Genomic DNA, 27,305 nt, shown 5'->3' on the forward strand with positions numbered 1-27,305 from the left:
TGCGACCCCGAAAACCTATAAATTCCACGTTTCACATAAATTAAATAAAAATAACGGTTTATAGATATGCATTTTAGTATTTCGTAGCCGCCATTTTGTTTTTTTTTAATTTTGACTTAAAATTCGTTATCAGCGACCCCAAAAACCCCTATATACCAAGTTTCAAGTAAATATCTTAATTTTTCGACTTTTGGCCAGCTTTTCGGGAATCGGCCCCACTGTGCGCCGCCGCCGGTACCGAGGGAGGAAAACACATCCTCCGCATTCCGGCGCGCGCTACACAACTACTTGCCAGTGGTAAAACACGCCGGCATGTCCGACGGCGCCCGGTTGCGAGCGCGGTGCTCTGTGTTCCCGTCCTCATTTTTCATCCGGCCATTATGTCAGTCCGCAACCTCACTCGCCGAGAAATGTACCCACCTTCAGATATCCGGACGAGCGATAATTCGGGAATGATCGCGGGAAAGGATTTTGATCTATCTCGTTGTCCGACGTATACTGTAAAAAATTTGACAATTTGAAATTTGAGAATTGTGTAGATATTTTTACATTAAAAACATTAATAAATAAAAACATTAATATACATCACAATTGAATTTTTACATAAAAAAGGATAGATACACAAAATTTAAGGTACATACAATTGTATGCAATAGATAGTTATAGAGTTTTATAGTGTACGCAGGGTTTTTTTTACTATCGCTCAGAATAGTTTTTTTTATTCTGTTTTAAATTAACGTAAAGAACGCAATAATATATAGGAACATATAAATAATTTTACCTGATAAAAAGCTCTTTTTTAATTACGTTGCGTATTATGTAATGAGTTCATTATGTAACAATGGCTTTGTTGGCGCGTCTTTTTCTCTCGGAGCACATTTGTCATCATAGAACTTATCGAGATTAAGAATCTTGTAATGACTCAACTAAAGTTACAGAAGAAGATCCATATCGCACTATTATCCTAAAAGAACTCGCCCTACAAGAAGCGTTAGTCAGTCTAGCTTCCCGGCTTTTTGTTGCACCAACTTGGCGTCCTAATTAGGTTCCACATTCAGAATACCTCGAGCGGAATTTGCATCTATTAATTAGTTTTCTACTTTTCCCCGACGCGAGCCTTTCCTTCCGCTCTCTTCGTAAAATGCTCAATAATTAGTTAGTCCTTTAATTATTTTCCATGTAGTATTTAAGCCGATGAATTATAAAAACTATTGCAAAAATGTGGTATACAGATTCCTTTGTAAAGGATCAAGCAAAAATACGCAATAATTAAATCAGATTTGAGCGGTTTCATTTGAAGGTGTGTGTCCCTTCCAAAGTCGTTTCGGCAATTTATTCGCGAAGCGGTTGATTCCGATGCGAAGCATTATTAAACTTGTTCTCGTTAAAGATAAATGTTCTCTTAAGGAGGGTGGGTGTCTCAAATCAATTTGATAAGAATTAGTTTAAATTTATGGAAAATATTCGTCTATAGAAATCTCTCGTCCATGCCAAAGTTGAAGATAATTGTCTGCATGGTTGTCAAGTAATTAATTGAAGTTATATTCTTGTTTCTCTCTTATACACGCGACACAGCAAAAATGTTACCTAACCTGTAACGTAACTCTCGAAAGCATATTAAAAATGATAAGAATTTAATAAAAATAGGTGCAAATAATTCTTTACATATTTAGGAAGAACTTTCTCGAAGACTGAAATGATTCGTCTTTATAGTTATCAAGAAATTGTAAAAATAAAACAGGACCACATTTATTATTTCCACATTTCAACGTGGATATAATAACGTATTTGGGTTTCAATTGTACAAACAACTCTTTTTAGACCTTAAGAAATAGTAATTGAATGCATTCCACATATTTATTTGCTAAAACTCGTTTATTTCACGCGACGAAAATCTAACCTACATGCTTTCCCCCTGCCGCGCCGCCTGCCCCGCAGCGGGACGCTAACCAACCTCCTTAAGAAGACACAACCCCTTCGTCCCAGTGACAATTATCGTCGGTGCTTGAGAACCGTTTGAATAATTCCGAGATCTAGAATCGAGCGCGACCCGTTCGCTCGGGACTGAGACGAGACCCGCTCCATATTTCATAGATCTAATAGAAATTAGTTTGAGACATTTAAGTAGGTACGTAAGCTTAATGACCGCCATTATCGTCGCTGATGAACATCGCTCTCGTTCAAATGTAAGTATCGCGGGAATAATTGTCCAACATTGTTGTCTAACGTTAATGACGATTGAGCTTACAATTAGAAGTAGTTTTCTTGGTCCATCTCGTCATTATGCAACTGACTATCTCAAGCTTTCTTTTATCTCTCCCTAGAAGTTGAAGTCGAACTCGAAGTCTTCGCGTAACGACGGTCGCGAAGGGAGAGAATAAAAACGGAAATTTTCACGGAGAGACGTGGCTCGAGAGACGGAAAACTTTTCCTCGCGCTAATGTATTTCGCGTGTGTATCGCGCGACACATTTCTCCTCCGCTAGCCGGGCATCGTTACTTCCGCTTCCGCGCGATCTCTATCTCGTTCCCATTAGCCTAGGCTCTTTAGTCGTTGCGTGTTATCGTGCGTCCTCGCATATATGCGGGGACACGGCTTCCCCTATCAAACGTTCTTCGCACGCAATTTTTCAACGTTAACAGGCTCATTCCGAAATCTGTCCGGCGTATAAAATCAGACGTCGCGGCGCCGGAAGCGGCCAGTCCGCTCCACGCGACGCGATAATGCATTGCTTCACGGATAGCTGGCTCGCCCAACTCGCCGCCGCTTACGCGGGAGAAAAAAATACCTGAGCGAGAGAACGAAACGGGGAGAAAGAGAGAAATAGAAGTGGGAAGAGGAAAGAACGTGGGAAAGCGTGACGGATGAAAAATCGCAGTCGAGCGAGGAACAAAAGACGTAAAGGCCCGTACTTCTCGAAACCAATATCCGCTCGCGTCCCACTTCCGTCCGCTTGCGCTTGCATTAAAATCGGGATTTCAACATTTTAATAAAACGTCAATCGAACGATCCCAATTGGAATCACGACATTCGCCGTCGTTCGCCGGCGATCGCCCGTCGCTCGAAATAATCGGTGCGGCGACGCTCGTATTAGACGTGAATGTGAAATCTTGCGAAGCATTTTATTGTTTGCGAAATCGCTTTCCGCTTTTCTCGTGGGATATTACGACGTTACGCGCGCGCGCGCGCGCGCGCGAAGCCCGCGGCGAATCGGTTACGCGACGGTAACCGGCGGTAATCCAACATTCTTTGCCGGATTTATGAAAAGAGAAATTGCCGTAACTGGGAAGTCGCCGTAAAAACGGCGACGCAAGAAGAACGACAAGAATTGATTAAACATTATATTTTCGAATCCTATTCAGCTTTTTCACGGTCGACTAATTTGCGCTTTTCCGCGCGCTCTCGTGCGGTATTTTACGCGATGTTCGACGAGTGCTTTAATGGAGGAAGCGCGAAACATATGGCGGAAGACTTTTACGTCATTCGAGAGTAAATTGCGAGATAGATTCAGAACGTTATATTGCGCCATGTGATTTTAGAGGACGAACGGTTTAATTAAAATCTGATAAATGCGAATTTAATATTGATTTAATAATAGTCTGAGTGAGAAGCGCGTACATCAAGGTTCAGTTAGAAATTGGTGACTCGTAATTCTGTAATATTAATTAAAGAGTCTTTTGTAATTGATATTTAATGTACATGTAGTATCTCTTGTCGCAGAATAATATTTCGTAGTAGATATTTAATTAACAGTTAATATTATAATAGATCGATTAAACTGTTCATGATTCTAGTGTGGGTGTAAAAATCTAGCGAGAGAAAACGTGAATTACTAAAATTAAAGCCTGAAATATTCGTCATACTGTAAAAGCGCAATCTATCTCGCTGCTCTTTATTATGGAGGAGAAATACATAAACCTGTTTGGCTTTCGTTATAATTGAAACGACAGAACGGATAAATAAAAGGACTTCTCCCGTTGAAAATTTTCACTTTAGCACTTTTTCCTGCCCGTCCTAACATTTAAAAAGGTTAGATAAATGTCAACAATTTGCCGGCGTTATTTTATAATCGTCTTCTTCGCTGTAACGTGTAACGGCGGCGTCGCTTGCACATTAGTAATTCCTCTCTCGATGTTTTGCACATAATGCGGAGAAGTTGCGCGCTATAAATTTTCGCAGCAAACTTGTGCACTCCGTGCAGCTACGAGTGCTTCTTTTCAGACAAGGAGGGGAGTGGGCCTGGGGAAATCTAAGGGTAATCCAATACTCGTGTAAAAAAGAAACTACGTACTCCGTACTTAAGTTGAAGTATCAACGCTCACCTGCACTCTGAAACGTGGGACATCGACGTTTTTCAGATTTGTTCTATATTTGTTCGTACTCGTCGATCATCGGGGCAGATCGATCGGCTTTTTTTCCTGATCCGTTGGCTCTGTTTTTTTTTCTCGCAATCTCGACGCGGCCATTAAACGACGACGGCCCGGATTTCTATTTTCTTAACGCTTTTCAAGAACAGCCGTTTACATCTGCTGTTTCACGTTGTTTTTCCGCCATTTGATGGATTGCGAGGGTGGTACTTCAAGATTCTTCGCTCGTAAAATTCAAGAATCATAGATATTATGAATCTGAAGTTTCAATCAAAGTAATTGTTAAGAATTGACTAGCAGGGTATTTATAATTATCATTCCTGGTAGACAAACCGCGATAAAATTGCAATTTCGGAAAATAAAAGTTGATCTAATTAAGCGGAACGTTTCAGTTAAGTTTGGCTCTACTTTCTTTTCCGATAATCTATTGCAAATATCTTGGAAACAATTCTGAGAAAAAACGTTCTTCGTTTAAATATTGAAAAAAGAATCGGAAAACTGAAGGATTCGAGAAGAGATCTGGAACTGTACAAGTTCAAGATCTCTTCAACATCGTCAGTCGACCGAAGAATGTAGAATTAACGAATAAAAAATTTAGAAAGGAAAAGACGGCTGCCGGCAGCGTGGGGTAGTTTTGACGCGCTTTCGGTCTTGTTCGCGCGTCGATCGAGCTGAAATCAATTCGTGCTTCTCGTTTGTCAATTGACTGACACGCGCGCAAAGCCGCTTTATGCCGATCCGCAAAAGGGCAAAAGAAAGAGCGAGCGAAGCGGCCGTGGTGGAATTCCATCCGGTTGGGGCTTCGCGCTCCTTTGATATACGTACACGGCCATTTGAGAATGCAGGTCAGGGTTGGCGGAAGGGAAACAGAACTAACTTCTGCCGGTGGTACCGGGCGACGAGGCGTGCGAGAGCATGCTGTACAGAGCGATCCGGAAGTACCGCCTTGGCCCAAGCGTCAGGTGGCCGAGGTGGCGAGACGTTCGCACGAGGATTTCAAGAATCCCGAAATCTCCGGATATCAGAACCCGGGAGTCCGACACAAGGAAAAAAACTGACGGCTCGAGATCTGACCGTTTAAAAATGCAAACGCGGTGCGATGCTGAATAATCCAAAGACTTGAAAATTGTGAAACCGTTAAATTCTTTCAAACATTTAATTTCTTATATAATACCAGAAATAATATAGAGCTTTTTAATGTAAAAAAATTAAAAGCATGGAAATGCAAGTTCTTTGAAAAATTTAAGAATGCAAGGAGATTCTCAAGATTATCGAGATTGAAAATGTGGACTTTTAGATTTATATGATCTACGATCTTCACAGATGTACGTGAATCTCGAGATTCTTGAAGCATCGTAAAAGCATCGTAAAAGTCTAATATAAACGCGAGAGGTAATACAATATCTATATCTTTATTTTTCGATCTCGATACACATCGAGAGATCCTCGCGGGTACTTCTGGATCGTCCTGTACACGTTGCTGACATTAACTACATGGGTGAGAACATATCTTGCATGTACACACAGTGGAACGCGCATTGAGCGGCGTTTGAACAGGGATCGTTCGGGGAAGATCGAAGGGGGCATTGCAGATGTTTGCGGAACATCCGGCGGAAATCGTGCGTTCCACGTCCAGAACGGAAACACACGCCATTTTCATTCGGCAAGCATTCCCTTGAAAGTTCGCCGAAACGCTTGCGAAACACGAAACTCCGTGAGTCCGCTCATGCTTGCTGACTCTACTTACAAGACACTTGTGTACGTCGTGGTTGTTGGGGGACATACTGAACATTACCTTTATGCAATGTAGTTGTAATTTGACAACATATATACATTTCAATTGTAAATCTATTTTATACTTGTAATTTTTATAACCCTCTTGGGCGTTTTGTTAATTAAAAATAAAGTTACTGCAACACGAGTGATCTGTAAGATTATAATTTTTACCAATAGTTTAAATTAATAGTCATAATTTTTATTCTATCCTTTTTCCAGGAGTTAGTGATCGAATGTGTTAAAATCCGGAAAAACATATGATAAAAGAATAAATACGTGAATTGAATCAAGTTAATTATTAATTTAGGTGAAAAAAAAAACTTAAACGGAGTACGCTAGGAATTCCGTCAGAAAATTTACGCGCAAGAGATTTAAAAATATATAACATAATAAATCTGCCGATCTGCATTTTAACCGAAATACTACGAAACGATCGCGCGAAAAGCTGGCGTTGAAATATTTACGGCTAGGTCAGCTATCGGAAAGCGTTTTTATATTCCGCAGATAAAAATCAAAGAGTTACATCTCCGTAGTTACACTTAACAATCGACGAGCGTGGTGTACGGGAATTTAACATCGTTGGATCGACTCCAAATTCAGCGTCGGCGCCATTTTTTTTACGTTTCACCGCGCGTGCAGATCAGAATTGTTTAATTTTATTCCAACATGAAAATTCACGCGATAACAAAAATTATTACTTTACTTAAATATTTTCATACAATATGTAACGTAACAATATTATAAAATAAAATTTGATAAAAAATAGGTTAAAAAGATCAATTAAGAAATCCTTGCCTTGCCATAAACTGCAGTTTTTGCTCAAAATAATTTTCTATTCAAAATAATTTTTATCATTTATATAAAATACGGTGTTACTTTGCGACGCGGTAATCTTCCGGGATATTTAGAAATACACGTCGAGTTCGCTGCTGCTTTAAAATTCTCGCGATATTAGAAAAGTCTGCCGGCGTCAGTGGAAGAGAAGGGATTTTGTAAATTGTGTATACGTCTCGCGGAATGGAACTCGCAAAAGTTTTTGTGTGACGCTCGGTCGAGCAATCTTTTCCGACAACTCGCGTTCTTGGCTACCAAAACCGTGTTTGGCTACCAAAAGTTCTCGCGCGCGCGAAGACGAGATTTCCGCGACCGACCGCGCGCATATATACGGAGGCGTTCGCTCGTGTAGTACGCTCGTGGGAGGATTTTATTTTATTTCCCGTCTCGTCCGTTTCGCCGTTTACTATACGGAAATGCGTCCCGTACGCGAGAAGTACAGCGACGTAAAGCGCAGATTGTTACGATCAATATTTGCCAGATGCACTTTCCTTAACGCGAACGCGAGCTCGCGAAAACTCGTGAGATTTTATTGCAAATGCTTTCATTTTTTTACATGGCCTTTGCATTTTTATGCGCCCGTGTAAGCTTCCGCGTATTGCAATATTTATAGGTACATTTCTGCTGTTTAAATATGATAACATAATACCTGCAGTATGTACTGAATGTATTTTCAGTATAGTATACCTTCAAATAAAGATTATTTTATAATAAGAAACAGCTATTTTTTTAAATAACTTCTTAGGCTCATATTCTCAAATATCTTTTATTGATAAGAGCGCGCATTTATTTCTGAGATGCTATAGTTTACGTTACATATACTAAACTTGGAATTAAATGTATTTAACTTCCTCCAGCAATCAAATATTTTCTGTGGTACGATTATTTGTCGCTTAAACTCCTGCTAAAATTTGTCAAATATCGAAAATAACTCAACTGCAAAAATGCGTTTAAAAAAAACATTGATTCAACGAATTAATACATGCTCGATCACTAACAACCTACCATTATGACTCCGTAGATTGGAGAACAATTTTACATCATTTGTAGATTTTTATCAAATCTTTTCATACGTTGCAAATTGTGCTGTGTCCGTGACAGTTTTCACCACGTTTTACGTGCACGTAAATGAAATTACGGCGTCTGGTGTGAAAGACCATAAATGGGAAGCTCGCGCGGAAGCATAACATCGACCATTTCTACCAGACGTCGTTATTTAATAACGTCTACACGGGGTGTCAAACATTCGAACGTTCCCGCTAGTATCATCACTAGTACAATCGCGTTGTGCGTGCATGTGCGTATGTTATGCAAGGCATATTCGCATACAGGGTATCCCAGAAGTCGCGTGCTTCCCTCACAACCGCATATCATTTTATGTATGTATTCAAATTAATACAAATGACGGGGCAGTTAAATGGAATGATAATAAAACACAAGTTTTGTCACGAGCGTAAATAAATGAGCAAAAAAAAGGAAGAAACATTTTTGATTAATTAATGCGTAAATTTGGAATAACAGTAAAATTTTGGGGAATGCCTCTTTTATGCCGAGGCGTTAAAAATTCGAGGATCAAGATCGTGGCGAGGGGTCGTGTTGAAGTCTGGAACACCCGGTATGCGCGCATAATAGGACTTTGATAGCGAAAAATCGTCATCTCGCACCATCTTGACGTAGTTGACGGTCTCGGAGGTCGCCTCGGTGAGGGCCCGGCGTAGTCGTGACCGTCGCACCTGCGACAGCGTACGTGGACATAGTACGACGCCCTGGCCGCCCTGAGTGCCGGAAGCGGCGCCGGCGGATGCTGGACCGGGCACCACGGCCATGGAGGAGGGCGCCGCCGCCGCCGCCATCGTCGACGAGGACGACTTGCACCACCACGGGAACTGGGTGGGCGTTAATACCGATATAACAACGTTGGTTAATAAAATACACCCATTTCCTGTTCGCGGAATGCGTGTTCGCGGTGCACGTGGACGACGTGACAGACAGCACAAGTGCAAGATAGCGTTAGACGGACACGTGGTCGTGGACGGACACGGGATCAGTTGCACGGTTGCACCAACAGTTGCACCGCGGATTTAACTAACTTCGGTCGGCTCTCTAGTGCCGGGCCTAATTACAACGACTGGAGATCAATCGTCCTACGTGTCAACTACGGTAAACTCGATCAAGACAATGTCGTTGAACCTAACGGCAACCGAGACAGCCTTGCATGATTAATTCTGACTCTCCTTTTAGGTGTCTCTAGTTCCTCTCTAGACTTTGATGGTCTAACTACGACACGGACAAAGAAAATTTGGCTAACTTTACTGGTAACGATGCAATTAGGCTTAAGGACCAGTTGCACCTAACCATTTAGTAAATTCCTTACTAGAATGTAACGACAATATCAAGAAGGAATATTAAATCAATAAGAATTAAGTTAATAATATTGCACAAAGATAACAGATTAATTTAATATTATCAGCCTTGTTTAAGCAGGTTGTTAAGCGGAAGAAAATTCAAATTCTGCCTAAACTCTAGCTATGTCATAAACGAGGAAAGTAAGTTTATGTAAAAATTATTCGTATTAACTAGCTATATGTATAACAGGACAGACACTTTGGAGATAAGCTCTAACTATTAATTAATTCTTGTCACCCACTCTCCGCTCCCTCGGATTATTCTCGCTATAACGCGGATAAATAGAGGTGAGATTTAGCCAACCGCAGTTAGCGGTAACCAACGTTGGTGCAACCGGCCCAGAAATATAACAGACAAGTAACGATCTCGCTCCCACGGCTATGAGATATCTCTTCTTATTTCCCTCCGTATCTCAGTTCGTCCTGACGCCCGCGCGGCTTTCTACCTCCGTCGCCCCTAAATAAGCGCGCTCGTCATCTACGCCGACTGCTAGCTCGGCGCTACTGCTAGACTATGAGTGGTTGGTCTATCCGAGATTAGCAGAGAGGCAAGTTCGAGTGCGCGCATTATCTGTGAGTACAAATGAGAAACATTAACGAGCACACTAACGTAACACGACGGAAGGGCAGCAATTGTCGCGCTCTCGTGAACGAAACTGCCTGGTGGCATCTTGTTTCGCAAGATTCTCCAAACTTCGAACTTTGTACACGGTACGTCAACAATAAGTAAAGTATCAGAGAGTGTCTCCGTTTGAAGCTTTTATTACGGAATTCTAACTCCGCGATATTTCAGTTTACACGGGAAAAATAATGTAAACAGAGCATTAATCTAATTGAAAATAATCTTGTTAACTCAATATTAGTATTAATAAAAACGTATGTATTAACAAATAACATTTTATTAAAACAAGAGCACGATGTATCTGTTTTATTAATACTAGTATTGAATTGACAAGGTTATTTTCAATTAAACTTGTCAATATATCATTTTTTTCTGTGTATTTATCATCAAATATCAATAAATTAAGGATATTAAAAATGTGATTAAATGTCGCTATTACGCTCAGAGAAAAAAGTAACACTAGCAATTAGAAAAAATAAAGAAAAAATAGTATTTAAACTGTGTATTATAAAATTATGGTAAGAAAAATAATGAATTAAAGAAACATAGTAATGTTATTTATATCGTTACACCGTTTATAATAAATACAGTTGGATGAACTATAAAAAAATAATAATGTAAAATAACAACATTAACGAAAAATTATTATTAATAGAAAAAGTACATTATAATGTGTCATTACAGCACAATAATTTATTTTAGAAAATGTTTGAACATATTAAAATGGAAGAACGTTTTTACATTTATTATACATGAAAGAAACAGAGAAAAAGAAAAAAGCTTATATATTATTATAGTTGCCTTGCTATTTCACTTAATTAATTAATTAAATATATAAATATATAAATATATTAATTATTAAATATATTTATATTATTTAATACTTTATATAATTAATAAAATTCTAATATTAACATCCAACTGTATCAACATAGTTTCTTTAACAATTTTTATATTGCTGCTGCAAATATTAAGTTATTTCACATTTGTTGCCACGACTACGTTTTGGTAGTTCTAAATAATTTACATTTTTGTCTTTATAAAATTAGTTGCGGATATTAAAATTTCAAATAATTGTCACATTATAGTCACCAAAACTAATTTTGTTTTCTCCAAGCATAGATGTTAGATATTTCACATATGACTCTCTGATTGTTCACTACCGATTGCTCGCTACCGGCGTACTTATTATGATTTACCGCGACGTAGGAAGCCATCCGTTTCGGTGCAGCGACATGGACCGGCGTAGCGAGAATATCCTGGAAGCTCCACACGTATGTGGACGGACATCGTTGTCTTACTGTGTGTAACCATATTCCAGTCAGCCGCGGGCTAGTTGCCACTCGCGAGCACCCGCTCATCCGTAGTCAACGAGCGAGTCAAGTGGGAGACAAGTTGCCGGGCAAGTAAGCGAATGGAAAGCCCTCGTACCGCCAGGGATGTATGCTCGACCTTCCCTCGTTACGCCGATATCTCAAGAGCGAGGATCCCTCCTCCCTACCCGTCCCACTTGACTCGTTCGAATGGCTGGGCCACTCGCGAGATCGTGAACAAGTCGGCAAGTCCCGATTTCTCTGAGAAACTTCGTCCCGTCGTGCCATCAATATTTGTTCGTCTCGGGCGACGTGTACCCTCGAGAATCTTGCCATCGCTTTTAATCTTTGTCAAACTTGAAAGATTGTTTCATCGCCATCTCGCGTTTCTCGCGTCTTCCTTGTGTTTCACGAATGCTAACGTTCTCAAATACACACTAATCAGCTCGCTTCGAGGAGCGAACGAGTGATCTTAAAATATCGAATTTGCCTCTCCACTAATTTCGTATAAACCGGCTTATCCCTCCTCCCTATCCATCCCACTTGACTCGTTCGAACGGCTGGGCCACTCGCGAGATCGTGAACAAGTCGGCAAGTCTCGATTTCTCTGAGAAACTTCGTCCCGTCGTGCCATCAATATTTGTTCGTCTCGGGCGACGTGTACCCTCGAGAATCTTGCCATCGCTCTTAATCTTTTTCAAACTTGAAAGATTGTTTCATCGCCATCTCGCGTTTCTCGCGTCTTCCTTGTGTTTCACGAATGCTAACGTTCTCAAATACACACTAACCAGCTCGCTTCGAGGAGCGAACGAGTGATCTTAATATCGAATTTGCCTCTCCACTAACTTCGTATAAACCGGTCTAAGGGATTGCTAGACTAAAAGTTCGGTTGTTTGTTTGGTTCAGGGGATGAAACAAACGACGAACGCTGAGGAGAGCACTCGGACACGCTCAAGGGGGTTGTAGGGAAGAAAATGAGAGAGAGACAGAAAGAGAGAGAGAGAGAGAGACAGAGAGACAGAAAAAAAGAATAATGTGTGGATGCGACGTCGAAGAGATCGTCCCGGAAATGGCAAATCGATTGATCCACGCGAAGAAGTAGAGAGTGAGAAACCTGGGATCCCGCGGAGACCTGGGATTCCGCCACGTCGCGCAGATTTACGATGCCGGGTCCCGGGAATGCTGGATAACGACAGATTAACGGATTGGCGTCTCTAATCTTATCGACGGTACACCACTTTCGCCAGCTGAGCTACCGCTCGTGCGTGAGTCGAAGGACCGGCGATTAACTCTTTGAGCGCCGGAAGAGCAAATTTAGTTTCGAGTTAAACCCATCAGCTGCGATGGCATGGAAATGTGAGAACTCGCAATCAATTACGAACCAGGCAAAACTACCGTAAAGAGTTTACGGTACTATCATGCTTTTTTTCGAATTAGAGACCTTCTGATCTATCTGGAATCGAATTCACCATAAAGAATCCATTCGCCTAACTCTTCAAGTTTTAAAATTAAGTATATTTTCAAATTAAGAGAGTTGAGAGACCAAATTTGAACAATTAAAGGTTTATAAGTTATAAAAATATTCGATAATTTATTGTCCAAAGATCAATAAAACATGTGAACGTTTCGACCTTACTTGGTTTTCTTCAGCACAAATTAAAAATAAATAATAATAAATAAAGAATAAATTAAACTATTACGCGAATTTTAAGAGTACATATTATAAAATAGTATAGATTAACCATTTTATTAAATAAAAATTGTATCAATAGAAATCCTCGTTAAAACGTTAAAAAGAAATTTAAATGACTAAAATTCTATTTACTTAAACAATAAAAAGTTTCGACCATACTGTAGTTTTGATTTTTAATTGATTGAATGAGATTAATAATTTGTATAAATAATGAAATATTGGTATAAACTATATAAAAGCATTTATTTTTTGAAAAAACCAACGTCGTGTTGAAGAAAAAGAATAATATAAACCTATAAACGAAGAATAACCATTACTATGTCCTTATTTCACAATCAGACACATCGAAGTGAAGAATCGGATCACGTTCGCGAAGGATCATCCCGTGGGTTTTTCCTGAGGATTGATACCCTTATCGAAGGGACTCGAATCATCTTTTTATCATGATTCAAAGCCTTTTTTCGGAACTGAGAGGCTACGGGCGATCAATATTGAATGTAAACAAAAACTCAATATCCAATTATATACATGTTTTTGCGGATCAAAATCGAATCTGTAAAGATAATTCTTACAATCCTTATATTGCAAAAGCATTTAATTCGCGTTCAGTTCATAACTCTGCACAAAAGCGTTCTAAATTCTAAATAAATAATTAATCTTCCGTCTTGTACAAATAATCCTGCAGTCGTTCTATCTCTGCAACAATTAATATTCGCAATATGCCCGACGATGAAAGATTACCGCTAACTCTTCTCCATTTGCCGATGGTTTACCGCCAAGCGCGCAGAATTAATGCGCGTAATAACCGCGCTCGGAAAGAAAAAACCGAGACATTGATTAAGTTTCTCTTCGCTTAATTAGCCGCGCCTCGCTAATTACCGACCGCTCCGTTCGCTTCGCTTCGCGCAACGAAGTTTGGATAGCTTGTCGCAGAATTGCGGGCGAGCGCGCTAAGTTTTCTACGCGAGCGAGGAAAGAGAATCTTCCGCGTTCCAATCGAGGACCAATCGAGTGATCGACGAAGTTGAGGGAGCGATCACGTAAAAGAAGTACGGTTGGCACGCCAATTCTCTCCGCACTCTCTTTCTCTCTCTCTCTCTCTCTCTCACTGCGATCGTCGCCGCAATTCGAAAGCGATCCACCGAAGAAGGAAAAAGTAGCGCGGCAATTTACCACTCTCCAGAAGCGAGTAAATGCGGCAGTCTGCAAATTCTATCGAGAGTTCCGAGTAATATTTCTTCGTTCGAGTCTTCGCACGTAATGCATCTCGAGAGAGAAGACCTAGTTATTAGGATATAGATCCTTACGGACGTGAACTAAATTGATTAATGACTGGTGATGTAAGCGTAAGACTGATGCTAGTAAACTAGATAATTGCGCATAAACTGACTCGATCAACTTCTAATTAGTGTTTATGCTTCTATAGAGTGATGATTATTAAGACACAAAGGAGGGTAATTAAGGAGAGGTAATTTATAATTTAAACACGACCGGGGTTCTTTCCCCTCGGGAATAAAATTCATCTTAAGTGATCTTACGTCGTACAATCTCGACAGAATTTTTCCGCCGATTAAGGGGCTATTACAGTGTGACACCCGAAAAAATGAGCTATTTTTAATGAATTTTCATTTAAAAAGTATTGCATGCCAGATTGCCTAAAGATGACTTTTATGAAGAAGCTGAAGGAATTTTGTACGGGCCTGGCATCGCTGATTAGCTGTAAGTGCCTGTTTTATACAAGTTTTCATGTAAAAAAACTTTAAACGCGTTTTTCTCCTGGCAGGGATTATTTCGGAAAAACGGCTTGGCGAATCGGGCTGGATTTTTTACAGCATATTCGGCATACGTATGGCTATCGTCCGTACTAGAATTATTAAAAAATTTTAATTTTAACTTATATTTTTGCCCGAATTACGACGAAAAAAAAACCGTTTTTTTTCGAACACTTTTGCACAAAACGCCGCCATTTTGTTCATTTACAATATAAAATAATAATTCTAGTACGGACAATAGCGACACTCTTACAAATTAAGAATCTTTTTGAATTTTTGATTTCAGACCACCTGGAGAGCTCAGATGATCCCCGCCAGCAACATACCTTTTTTTTCATGGCCTTGAATTATAATTTATTGTTAAATAAATATATATTTTTATGCAACAAAAAAAATTATTTTCTATTCTCTAAGAGTATACCTTTCACTAAAAAAAAAAGTTTGTACCAATGCATGCAATACTTTTTAAATAAAAATTCATTAAAAATAGCTCATTTTTTCGGGCGTCACACTGTAATAGCCCCTTAAGGACACGTGGCTATCCACGTCGGTGATCCCGCGGAATAGTTCGGAACGCGAAACGGCTGAAAGTTATCCTTATGCAAATGCCGGCTATTATCCTTACGGAACGGGCGCGAAATTAAAAGTTCCGCGAGCTAATATATGCAGAACGCGCAATGAAAGATTCAGATTTAGGTCCCGCGGGAGCAGCTTGCGGCCAGATCCTTTGTGCTTAATCTCGCATAATGAGAGAAGCGTCCCCGGGACAGATAGAAAACCGATGCTGAAGTTCCCCCGCGCTACTCTTTGAACAAATCGTGCTTTGCGTTGCGCTTCGCGCGGTTGCTCCATGATTAATTGGCTAATGAAGATTAATATGCGCGGATCGCCATTTATTCCTCTTTCTTCGATTAATTCGGGATCGATTTCTGCTCGGCGGAAACTTGGGAATTTAAACAAGAATTTTCAACATTATATATTTTTGCAATTAAACCGCACGACAAATTTCGTTAAAGTTTAATGTCTCGGAATAAGTATTAAAGTGCTATCACATCTAAAAGTTGTTTGCGAAAACTCTGACTAAAATTACCAAAAACATTAAATTCTGCCAATTAAAAAAGCTATTTTTTGTCGCGCAAGTGATTACCTACGAACTTGTACCGGCATGAGTTAAATAAAGTAAATCAAGTGTTTGCTCAAACAATTAAAGTAATTATTGTGTAATATACGTATCTAAACGCAAGTAAGCAACCCGAAAGAGAAAGAGAGAGATAGAGAGAAACCACGTGTAATCGCATAACCGGGTTCATTAGGGTCAGCAAAAATCTCGCGCCTCAGGCCATTTGAAAGTTACTTTTTCTTCCAGTCGCTTTATAAGCAAGAGATAGAAAATTCTAGAAAATTCTGCAGCGTTATACGTTCTAACACATACGCGCCTTCCATAATGTTCGAGCAAACTGCAGATAAGCATCTTGCACGTTCCCGCCGGCAGGTGTTTGCTGTCATTTTTGCATTTTAAACTAATAATTTTTAAGTATTTATTCGGAAAAGATTATTATTCATATAAAAATATTAAAAGTTAATTCGCAACTCTATTTTGATTTAGATAAGCATTAAAAATGATATATTGTCAACGTTTCATTGTTGGCCGAAAAATAATTAACTACTTTTAAAATACTTTGAATTTTTTAAACACCTATCTTAATTTTTTAATAACAAATAAAGAATTACGATCTGTAGATTAATTTATTCTATATCAATTCACAATCGAGTATTGAAAAAATATATAATTATCTGGTATTCTATTCGCTCCGTGCGATGGTATACTATAGCGGAAAAGTAGGACTTAGGGCGCTCATGGTGGCCGAAATTTGCATTATTTGCTGGAGTGACAGTTATTATTTTCCAGTAATCTAGTACATTGTAATGGAAAAATTACGAAAGAAAAACTTAAATTGTTGCGTGCATTCGTGTAAATATGTATTTCACAGAAGATATTAAATTTTGTTCATTTCCAAAAGCATTGACAGACGTTTGCAGTATCATACTGCACCTTATTAAATGACTTATATTTGCACTGCGCAATTCTTCAACGCGAACTATATGCGATATTGCTAAGGCTTTTCCTTTTAATATTGCACTTGGATTAAATTCAATGTCATGAGTGATGGGCCCGAATCCCGTTTGTACGATAAGGCTCATTGCAAAAAGTCAGAGAAAAATTAACTTATATTTAAAACAAATATAGCGAAAATCTATTTCAACTGATTTGTATATAATATAACAACAATTTTTTCATCAGTAAAATTAAGATTCAAGTTATCTAACGACAGTTTACGTAGCTCGAATATTTAACAATCATTGACAGCTATTCCAGCAAAATGTGCGATATTTCACCAATCGTGGCACCACTACTCTCTCTGCACATAGCGAATTAAAACCATTTTTTATACATTAATAATAGTTATATACTTAAAATGTATTTTTTTCCAAAAAATATAAAATATTAAATAAATAAATCGAATCGAAAATTCCAGGACAAAAATTTCGAGATTGTAAATTCGTTAAAAAAAAACAGCCGAGGTATACACGCCAGATAGAAAACAAAATAACAAACTGATGCATTTTCAGTATATATATATATATATATATATATATATAACTACGTTGAAACGTCTGCATCTGGCAACGTCTTTTATATTAAAGCAATGAGACAGAAAAGAAAGAAATCGAAACGTGAAAAAAACCCACGTTGCAAAAAGTCTCTTTCAAAGAGATACACGATCCCGAGCGAAAATTCAATTCTTGCAGCTATGAGAAAAAGTACTGCCCGCACGTCTAAATTTGTTGTAATTAAAAACATGATAACGAGCGGAAAAAAACGTATGTATTCGCGTAATCAGAACGTAAAGGTAAAGCGACGTTTATACGAACACGCTGTCCCACACTGTCCTAAAAACACCCTGATGTTTTCGTTTTTCCGCTGGTATTTTCTCTTTAATCCTTTCGCGGTTAACAAAACATGTCGCTCTATCGTAATTTTACATCAAAGAGATACCGGACGGTTTCCAAGTACTTGATGAGAAAACAATACACAATCGGGCGCGAGTAAACCATTGTAACTCAAAAATAAATATTTATGAACGGTTATCAAAAATAAATGACAATGACAGATATATTTCGCGTATGAGTATAATTTAGATTTTTAAATATTTGAGAAAAACAGTACTGTTGCCACGTTGATTGAAACAATATAGAATTGTTTGTATGCGATTGAGAGTATGCGTTTGTGCAACGGTATCAAACGCATCACTTGTGCACACGGGTATCGTGTATGTATTCGATTGGCCCATCTCCGTATTTCCCAGCGATTACTCAACCCGCGGAAAATGTCAAGGGGTTCTCGTCGCGGGCGTATCTCCATGGCATGCATGAGGAGGTACCCTGGTTGGCGATCGGCCAAAAACGTCAACGGAAGCCTTAGCCCGCAGGCGCGTTTCCATGCGCCAAGGAGACATAATTAAACTAACAATGTCGCGAGAACTGGCTCCCGCCACCCTCGTCCCGACCCCCTTTTCTCATATGATGCGAATCTTGTTTAATGACGACGGAAATTTTGGTTTGCGCTCTCGCCTGAGAGAGGATTTCCACTCAGAAACTAAGCAAATTACGAATGCGGCCAGGAAAATATAGAAACAATAGAACGAGGCTGATGAGCATAGAGTGTCCCAGAAAAGGCAAAAATCGTGCAAATTGTGTGCGAGTTTTCATTAGAAGAAATTTAATGTCGGGTTTAATTAAAGATATTTGATGTTAGATGTGAGGTGATTCGACTTTGGCTGTGCAATATTTGGAATAATCAAAAATATTAATTCGGAAATTATAACTTTCATTGTTTCAAAAAAGTAAAACAAAATACGTATTTTATTTTATCTTCTTCTAAAGATGAAATAATTTGACTTTGGTATTGCAATATTTCTAATAATTAAAAATATTAATTCGCAAAATTAAAATATTAATAATTGTGAAAACATTATTAGAAAAAATATTTTATTTTATTTCTTTCCAAAGTTTGCTCAGCAAGGCATTTTTGTTAAAAAGTAAGATTCGCTAACGAAAAATTCTTAATTGGAAGCTTCGTTAGATAGCTTTTTACTATAAATTTAAAAAAAATTAGGAACAAGTTTCGCAAACGTGGTTTAAAAAGGATTAAGGCACCGCGGATCAAGCTCAATAATCCCTTCAAGAGGGTTGTTTTTACAATAACTGCCATCTGTATCACGTCAGGATTCTACGAGGCAAAAAATTCGGCAAGCAATATCGAACGTCGAGCAAACACGACGGTTACGGTCTCCGCCGGTATTCTCTAACTACCATTTAAGGGTAGTTCTCTACTCGCTTTTTACCACCCTCCGCCAGATGGCGGAAGACGAGTTCCATCGATAAGGATTGTTTTGCAGACTTATATCTTCGGTGGCAAGTAATTAACTCATCGCGTTAACTGTGTATCGAAGGATCTGAATACAAAAACCCTAAATATATTTTTAAAAGATCTGCAGCCCAATCTCATTCAATTTTCAAGATTCTTAATCCTTGGATCTTTAAATTTTCGCACCTTTTTGAATATTTGTGTGTTTGTCACCCTAAATATAATATAATGGATGTCATGATTTAAAAACCAGCAAATCCTGGGATACTTAACCCTTAAATGCCACACCTCTCAAGAATCTCGTAAATGACACATGGGGTCTAAAAGACCCCAGCATGAAAAATATCTCCTTACTTATTGATTTTTTTATATTTAGTTATGAAAATTATTTTCAATGTTGTTCAAGGCTTAGAAAAGAGAATAAAATGCTTATATTGTTAAAATTTCAATTTCAACATAGTATAAAAAATTAAGATCGCCAACAGTTAAAATGTTGGCTCCAAAATCAAAAAAATAATAAATAATAAATAAATAAATATGAGCTCCATATTTGGCGGGAACATTTGAAAATATATCATTCTAAAGGGTCTGGGGTCCGCTGGCCCCGGGTGGCATTTAAGGGTTAAATTTATCAAATCGCTGAATTATTAAATCTACGAATTATTGTCTTTATAAGTTTGCAAACAAAATTCTATGATTCTCGAATCCAGAGATCAGTGAATAACAACTTTGCGTATTCATATGAATATGGAGGCTTGAAAATCTGCTACGAAACAATGTAACAACGAATTGCACATGGAAAAAGCAACCTAGTGAATCAAAAACGAAACCTCAACAAACAACCCTTGTCGCATGCCGTGACAAATCATCAAGTCTTCAACGGGTAACGACAAGATCAGAATGGAAACAGCCGCCCACGAGTCTCTTTTTATGATAGAGGCAACGTAAATTCACTATCTCGTAAAGCTTATACGCTATTTGGATCTCACAAAACCTGCTTTGACACTGTGTATCTTTCCTCGCGCCGCGCTTTTACGATTCCGCCGGGCCTACGCCGATAAAATCCCAAACGATGAGGGAAGAAGTAAAAACGGAGGTGGAGAACGCGCTGGAAAACGAAGAAAAAAGAGATCTGTCTCCCGCAGGAGACCGGGATAAGTTCGAAACGAACGATAAAAGAGAATAGCGAAATGTTACAAGACACATTCGACATATAAACGACACCACGAACACAGCCATGACGTTCTCGAATAGGAATGTAACGAGTGTAGAAACACCAATAAAGGAGTTGAGCAACTTGACAGTAAAACAATGATACACTAGAGGAGACGAGAAACACGCAGAGAAAATAATGCATGCGTGGAGAGAACCACGAAGAGCGACGGAGGACAAGCTGCAAGAGCGAGAAAGAAAGAGAAAGAGAAATCGAGATTGTTATCATATAGTAAACATTATTTTTTTCATACAAATTGTAATCTTTATTATATCACTCAACGGTTTCTCCCGAGTTAAATAAATCTTCGAATTTTTTCTTTAGCTGTCTTTAAATTATTTATTCTATGTACTACCGACAAAGAGAGCCGAGAAATCCGAAAGAAATCCAAAGACTCTCCGGGAGAAAAAAAGAACACTAAAAAAAATCCAAAAGAAATCCAAAAGAAGAAGGAAACCTCCAAGAAAAGATTGTTAGAGTGTCTCTATTGGATGTCATTTCTGGTTTACGTAAGAGTGAACAACAATAAGATACTCCCTCGCGGTTTCCTCCGGCTCTCATTCAACAAAATTGTTTGCCAATTAAATACAACCCTTTTTCCGTCTCCTTCTCCGCAGAACTAACCAACTCAACAGAGGAAGTGAAAACAAACGACATACACGAGAAAAAGAGAAACACAGAGAGAGAGGTGGACAAATGGAGAAACACGTGTGGGAGGATTCGGCGGTGCTGTGCTGGACATAGGTGACGCCGCCCACGATGTAAGAATACCAAACTGCAATACTGTGCATAATGGCGACATGATAAATCAGCCATCTGTTCCGCAATTCAAACACGAATTTCAAGCCTCGAGGGATCCGTTATGCTCTGCTCGATATATAAATTTGTCCCGCTTGCTCCGTTTCGGATCTTTAATAATTCACATATAAATGCATATTTATTTCACGTTTATTCTATTATATTATTTACCACGAAACGTTCATTGAAAATAGTATAATAGTTTGGTACTGGTATTTGTACCGTGGAAGAGAAATGATGGAAGGATTGTTGTTAATTAAAGTAATTAATTTGTTTGCTCTTAGTTAGTTCTCGAGTTGTAGTCGACACAAAGCGTCAGTTACATTACTTCTACGTAAATTTCGCACTCAACAATGTAAATTTAATATAACAACATGCGTGGTATTAAATTTACATTGTCAAGTGCAAAATTATATAACATGTAATGTAACTGATACTCTATGTCAATTAGGGTATCAGTATAAATTTTATCGATCCTCGACCTGGTACTTGATATTCATTGCAGATGATTATATTAATATTCTGTATTTAACTGATTCGTAATTCATAATTTAGATATATAACTAACTTTTATATCCAAATCTTTGCTCGAAATTTCTCCTTTCCAAAAAAATTATGTAGGATACAAAACTAATTATTTCTTCTTTATTTTTTCCTAAATTTATAACCCAATGCAATTTAGATAATCAACTTATTCAAAAAATTTACTTTTCGGAAAGCAACCTCAACCATGGAACTAACTCTTTCTTTTTTTATTGTTTCTCGACAGAAGATAAATAGAACGCGCCGCGCCAGACTCAATTCTAATAAATGCGTCGCCGTTGCGGTATTCTTGCATCATAGGGGCGGTCGGTTGTGCGTTAGACTCGTGAAAGACAGCGAGACAGTGAGGTCATAGCTTACCTGCCGAAACTGTCGTATGCCGCCATTGATCCGCAGCGAGTCCGCGGCGATGCCGGCAATCCCATCGCCGGGCTCGCGGAGCTGCCGCAGCGAGGCGGCGCTCGGCGCCGCGCCGGTGTGCAGCGGACAGCAACAGCCGGAGCAACAACACGCGGACGCTTCCGGCTGCGAGCTCTGCCGTATTATGCGGGCGTTGGGCGACGTGGTGACCAACACCGGCGGCGGCGGCGCCTGACACGGGCAGCAGTGGTGGCCGCTCTTCACGCTCTCTCTTCGGAAACAGAAAACATTATACACGTCGCTTTACGCGCGCGCACACACACACACACACACACACACACACACACACACACACACACACACACACACACACACACACACACACACACACACACAGATCTTGACGTCTGAAATTTCGATTTTCCCCTCTTTGCAAAATCCCAAGCGGGCGCTTTAACTTGCTTGGGAATATTACTCGTTTACCCGGACGTTTTAACCCTTTGAGGATCAGCGATCAATAATCCAATTTTCAGAAGAGAGAACTCCGGCAATCGACAGATAAGCGATATTCAAAGATGTCTTCTAAGGAAAAAATATATAGATGTCTGATAAAAAGAGAGAGAGAGAAAAGTAACGTGTATCATGAATAACTTTATCTACCTCTCCAAGAATTAATGTTAAAAACTGATCGCTTAGTTTCCACTGTGAGGAAACTCCATTAATTTCTGGTTATTCACTTCATTCCCGTCTGCTAGTAGATAAAAAATGAAATTAACTTCCGTAACTAGCTTTAATATCGCGCTGTCCTCATTTCCTCAATTTTTATTTTTTGATACCGTACGTTAATATTGAGCGTGAGTTAATATCTATAGCTACGTTTAGCTTGGCGTGATTAATATCGCAGGTTGACATTATAAAAGAATATTAAACAGGGAGAGGAAAGCGAGAGAGAAAACTTGATTGTAAAATATAATACCGATGTTATGGTTGCTCCCGTGTCGTTTATAGTGTCTGAAAATTGTACGGTTGGTATAGTTTCACGGCTGGCGTGGACTATAAAGTTAAACTGATAGTCTCAAATACGTGATCCAATATTGCACATGGCCCACTCGTCCGTGGACTAATTTCACTGAAAACTGTTTCGCCGCTAAATTGGTGGCACCGTGCAATTGGTGTCTCAAAGGTCTCTTTCGGCTCCAGATATGAGGAATAATAATTATTTCAACACCACAGTATCGGCTAATTTCCATATTGTAAGCGAAATTAACGGAAACTTTTCGGATTTCAAATTATTAATTCTCCGAATTCCAGCATCGCTTACAAAGCTTCAACTAATTTTAATTATACTTTACTTTAACAAAAGTTGCATTTGCAATTAATTATTTAATCTTTTAATGTTACTTAATGCTATATAACTTCAATTCTTTCTGTTATCAGAAGAATCAAAGATGTTTAAAGAAATCATAAGGGACGCGGTATTTCTAGACTCTCGAATACATGATACACATACGAGATTGCTGATAAAATTATCGCGTGAGATTTCTTCGCGGGAGAACCCTTCCTTGGTTGGACGTCTAATTTGATTTTGTCGGATATTGGAATTTTAGGATATGTTCGGCATATCCCTCTTTGTCTAAAGGCGCCTTAAGTCAAGAGTCCTCGCCTTATAAGACAAGTGGTGAGCCTGTCGTCTGGAGATATCATTAACTGTCGTGCACTTCGACCTTCGGTGAAAACTGAAGTTCCCTGGCTTCTGAATGGCTTCTTAGGATAACAATGGATCTTTTATTCATGGTTCCCGATATACTTATTTTACGTCAAAGTTATAAAAGACATGTTTACAGAAGCATAACTTTCTTAATTAATAAATATGATATCGTTCAATGACAATGCTGTACCAGCCAGAATACGATATAAAACGATGTCACTCGACCTTGCAATCTGTTGCGTATTTTGTGCACTGAAATCTTTCGGAACAAATCTTCAATTATATTTATTAAACTTCTTGCAGCATGAATCTTAAGTGGCGGTACCTTGACACAAAGTAAAATTGAAATTAATCTAAGTTTTACTATTCTTTCTTGTACCTGTCTTACTACTTTTCTTGTACCTGTCAAACTTCATTGCAATCCTTTCAATACTTTGATATCAAACTATTGATGCATCAATTTATTTTGTATGCCATCTCTTAAGATTATAACACATAAGTTGTCCTTTCAATTCAACATGCGCTTGATGTCTGATGAAAATTAAAATGAGAATAAACGTAATACATAATGAATTGTACTAAGCAGCTGATAGCTACGAATGCGGTGGCGGAAAAAGTCAATGTAAAATGAAAGGTCAACGACGCGATTTTCACGTCGGGAATTCCTGGCAATTAATGCCATTTTTTTCATATGCCGTACCTTCCGCGGCAATCCCCGGTGCACGTTTTCCCGGTCTCCGAAGGGGTTACAGGACGACATAAAATTCAGCGGCTCAACTTTTGACCCGATGAACGAGATTGTCCTAGAAACTCGCGATGGCGGCGAGCGCCAGAAATTCCTCCGGACCGGCAAAGAGAGAAAGCCTTTTCTGCCTGGACGATCCTCGTTCAAGGAAACAAAGGCGTCGCATTTTTCCGAGAGCAACGCATTTCTGGGAGGATGGGCGATTCCCAGCGGTGAATTGCCGGGCGCACTTAGATGAAAGTGGCCGATTCGCAACGAATAGATTCCCTTCTCCTCGCGGCCCAGATAAATCCCAGATAAAAATCCACGTAAATACAAAGTTCTTCGATTCAGAAACGGCTTCCAGCTATTTTTTTCGCGTAAAGGAAATTGAGGAGAAAACCGAGATCACGGACTTTAAGTATCCTCTTAATGCGAAGGATAATGTTTTCATGTACAATAATTTCGGAATTTTAATGGATAATATCAACGATTGGATATACTATACAATGAATATCGGAAACTTTCTATGTGTGTGCCGCACCTGGGACATCATCTTCCCAGTGGTATATCAGGCGTAGCGTACGGTGTTCAATGAATAATAAATGCAAAGAGGACATAACGAAATCATAAGCAATATCGAAAACGTGGAAAAACATATTCGTATTTCGCGTTCTTCTATGGAGAACCGTCTGGAACTATCCATCCCCGATTCTGTTACACACAAACGCAAGTTTATACGACAGCGCGGTCGACTAATGCTCGCGAAGTAGTTAAACTTTGCCAATTACACAAGTCCAAACTTTCTATGCGTGTTTAAAGCCGCACAACTGTCGTTTCCTTCTTTCGACACGTGCTAAATTCTCAAAGATTAACGCTTGTCATGCGATGCAAATGTAAGTAACAACTATGTAACAAAACCGTCCGTTTTTAGCACACGTCGCGATACGCGCGTGAACGAGCCATGGTCGTCATTCATTTAAACGAGTAACATTTGAACTTTTTATTATTTCGCTCGGGGCGTACTGTTGGTTAATAATAGCCGTCGTTTAATAGTAAATTTAATGGTTCTTTGAAAATAAATGTGGCTGCTCGCAGTAATAGTTTTAGAGCTTTCTCTTTATCGTCTTTATATTTCGTTACTTCAAACAATTACTTATGTTTAACTAACATTTACTTATGTTTATATTAACCGCGCAAATATATACACCTACGCTTGTGCTCTCGTTTTACATTTCTGACTGAATAAACGGCTACACTTTTCCTACGTACGCGTATTAACAAACATGTGAAACCGCACGTACCGTGCGCTGTACGAGCGGTTGAAAAATAAATGCCACTGCCATATTGATGAACAGACACACGAAACGATTCTTTCTATATATCTATATCATCTCTATTAAATAAAAAAGAGTGAAGTCGTATCGAATGTTTCTTTATGCGGTGAAGGCCGCATTGTATGTACGTTTAGCATCGTATAATGATGGAGAACTAAATTGCAACACACGGAATACGATATTACGCCATTAGCCATGAAAAAGAGAAAAATTAATGATTTGAACATTCCGTGCTATATCATATCTCGCTTTTCCTGAATTTCCTGAATTTTTATTTCTCTCTTTCTGTAGCATAAATTTCAACAGTAATTTACTACATCACGCAGCGTTTCTCATACGGTTGCACCGTTGCTGTTCTCTTTTTTTCTCATCTATCTATCTATCTAAAATTTACCTGGAGACGCTGCGGGCCAAATGAAGGGCCGAAGTGGGCGCAAGGGAATCCCTTCGGTCGCACCTGCATCTGTACTGATGCGACTGCCTGGACGACCGGTAGGACGTCGGCTGCGCCTGCAACTGCGACTGCTGCACCTGCGGCTGCTGGAGCTGCGGCTGCGGCTGCGGCTGCTGTTGCTGCTGCGGCTGTTGCTGCTGTTGCTGCTGAATCTGCGGCGGCGGCAGTAGCTGCGGCTCGCCGCCGTCCAGCCGGCAGTGAAGCTCGATGTCCGGTACCGATCTGGTAGCCGGGTCCTCGTTGGTGCCGCTCTCCTCGGAGCCGCCGAGCCCGGACACGGACAGTTGCGGCGAGGTGACGGGGAATGTCGCCCGATCCTGCCGCGTGAGAACCGGCTTGCCCTGAGACGCCACGGCCACCACGACTGGCGGCGGCGGCGGCCTGCCCAGCAGAGCCTCCGTCTCCTCGTTACTCCCATAATCGGTACCGGCACCACCTTCCTGCCCGACCGCGTTGCCGTTCGTGTTCATCTCGTACCGGTTAGTAGTCCGCTGCTACGTTACGTTGCCATCTCCTGAAACGAGAACAAAGGAATTATTTAACGAGATTCTCGGCGGATCTGCAAATCCGGGTTGTAATAAAAACGTCACGCACGCGAATAGAGAACCTGTATATTCCCCTCGGCTTAATCTGCAAGCCTGCGATTAATATATACCAAAACGAATTCACGCGAGTCCGAGGAAACAACAATTTATTTTTTTAATCCTAATCTTTTGACTGGACATTTAATTTAGTTCAGATATAAAAAGAACTCAGAAAGAAAAGAAATAAAGAGAGAGGAGAAAATTCAATTCGTCAAACTTTTTGCAAGGTTGCGTCTACAGTTAGTTTTATAAAAATCTCTCTGTTTGGTTCACTCCTGCCTCGCCGTTCATTCCACTTCCAAACTGCAAAATTGGGAATTCGAAGGACGTATATATGCATCGACGAAATCGAGGCACGAGTTCGAGAGATCTA

General features: G+C 39.5%; 1 protein-coding gene across 2 annotated transcripts in view; it reads right to left on the reverse strand.

Annotated features, from left to right (window-relative positions):
* The window catches only part of Sk (small conductance calcium-activated potassium channel), a 198,331-nt gene that overhangs the window by 109,405 nt on the left and 61,621 nt on the right, over positions 1–27,305 (reverse strand). For both annotated transcript variants that reach the window (XM_071701574.1, XM_071701573.1), the window contains exons 2-4: positions 26,289–26,862; positions 22,126–22,396; positions 8,642–8,863 (exon numbers count right to left, since the gene is read on the reverse strand). In XM_071701574.1, coding sequence (XP_071557675.1) covers positions 8,642–8,863; positions 22,126–22,396; positions 26,289–26,818 — 1,023 coding nt within the window. In that variant the 5' untranslated portion in view covers positions 26,819–26,862. The remainder of the gene's footprint in view (positions 1–8,641; positions 8,864–22,125; positions 22,397–26,288; positions 26,863–27,305) is intronic.

The sequence above is a fragment of the Temnothorax nylanderi genome, unplaced genomic scaffold (genome assembly GCF_030848795.1).
Source record: "Temnothorax nylanderi isolate EJ_2023f unplaced genomic scaffold, tnyl_v1.0 TNYL_tig0026_pilon, whole genome shotgun sequence".
In the NCBI taxonomy this organism is placed as follows: domain Eukaryota; kingdom Metazoa; phylum Arthropoda; class Insecta; order Hymenoptera; family Formicidae; genus Temnothorax; species Temnothorax nylanderi.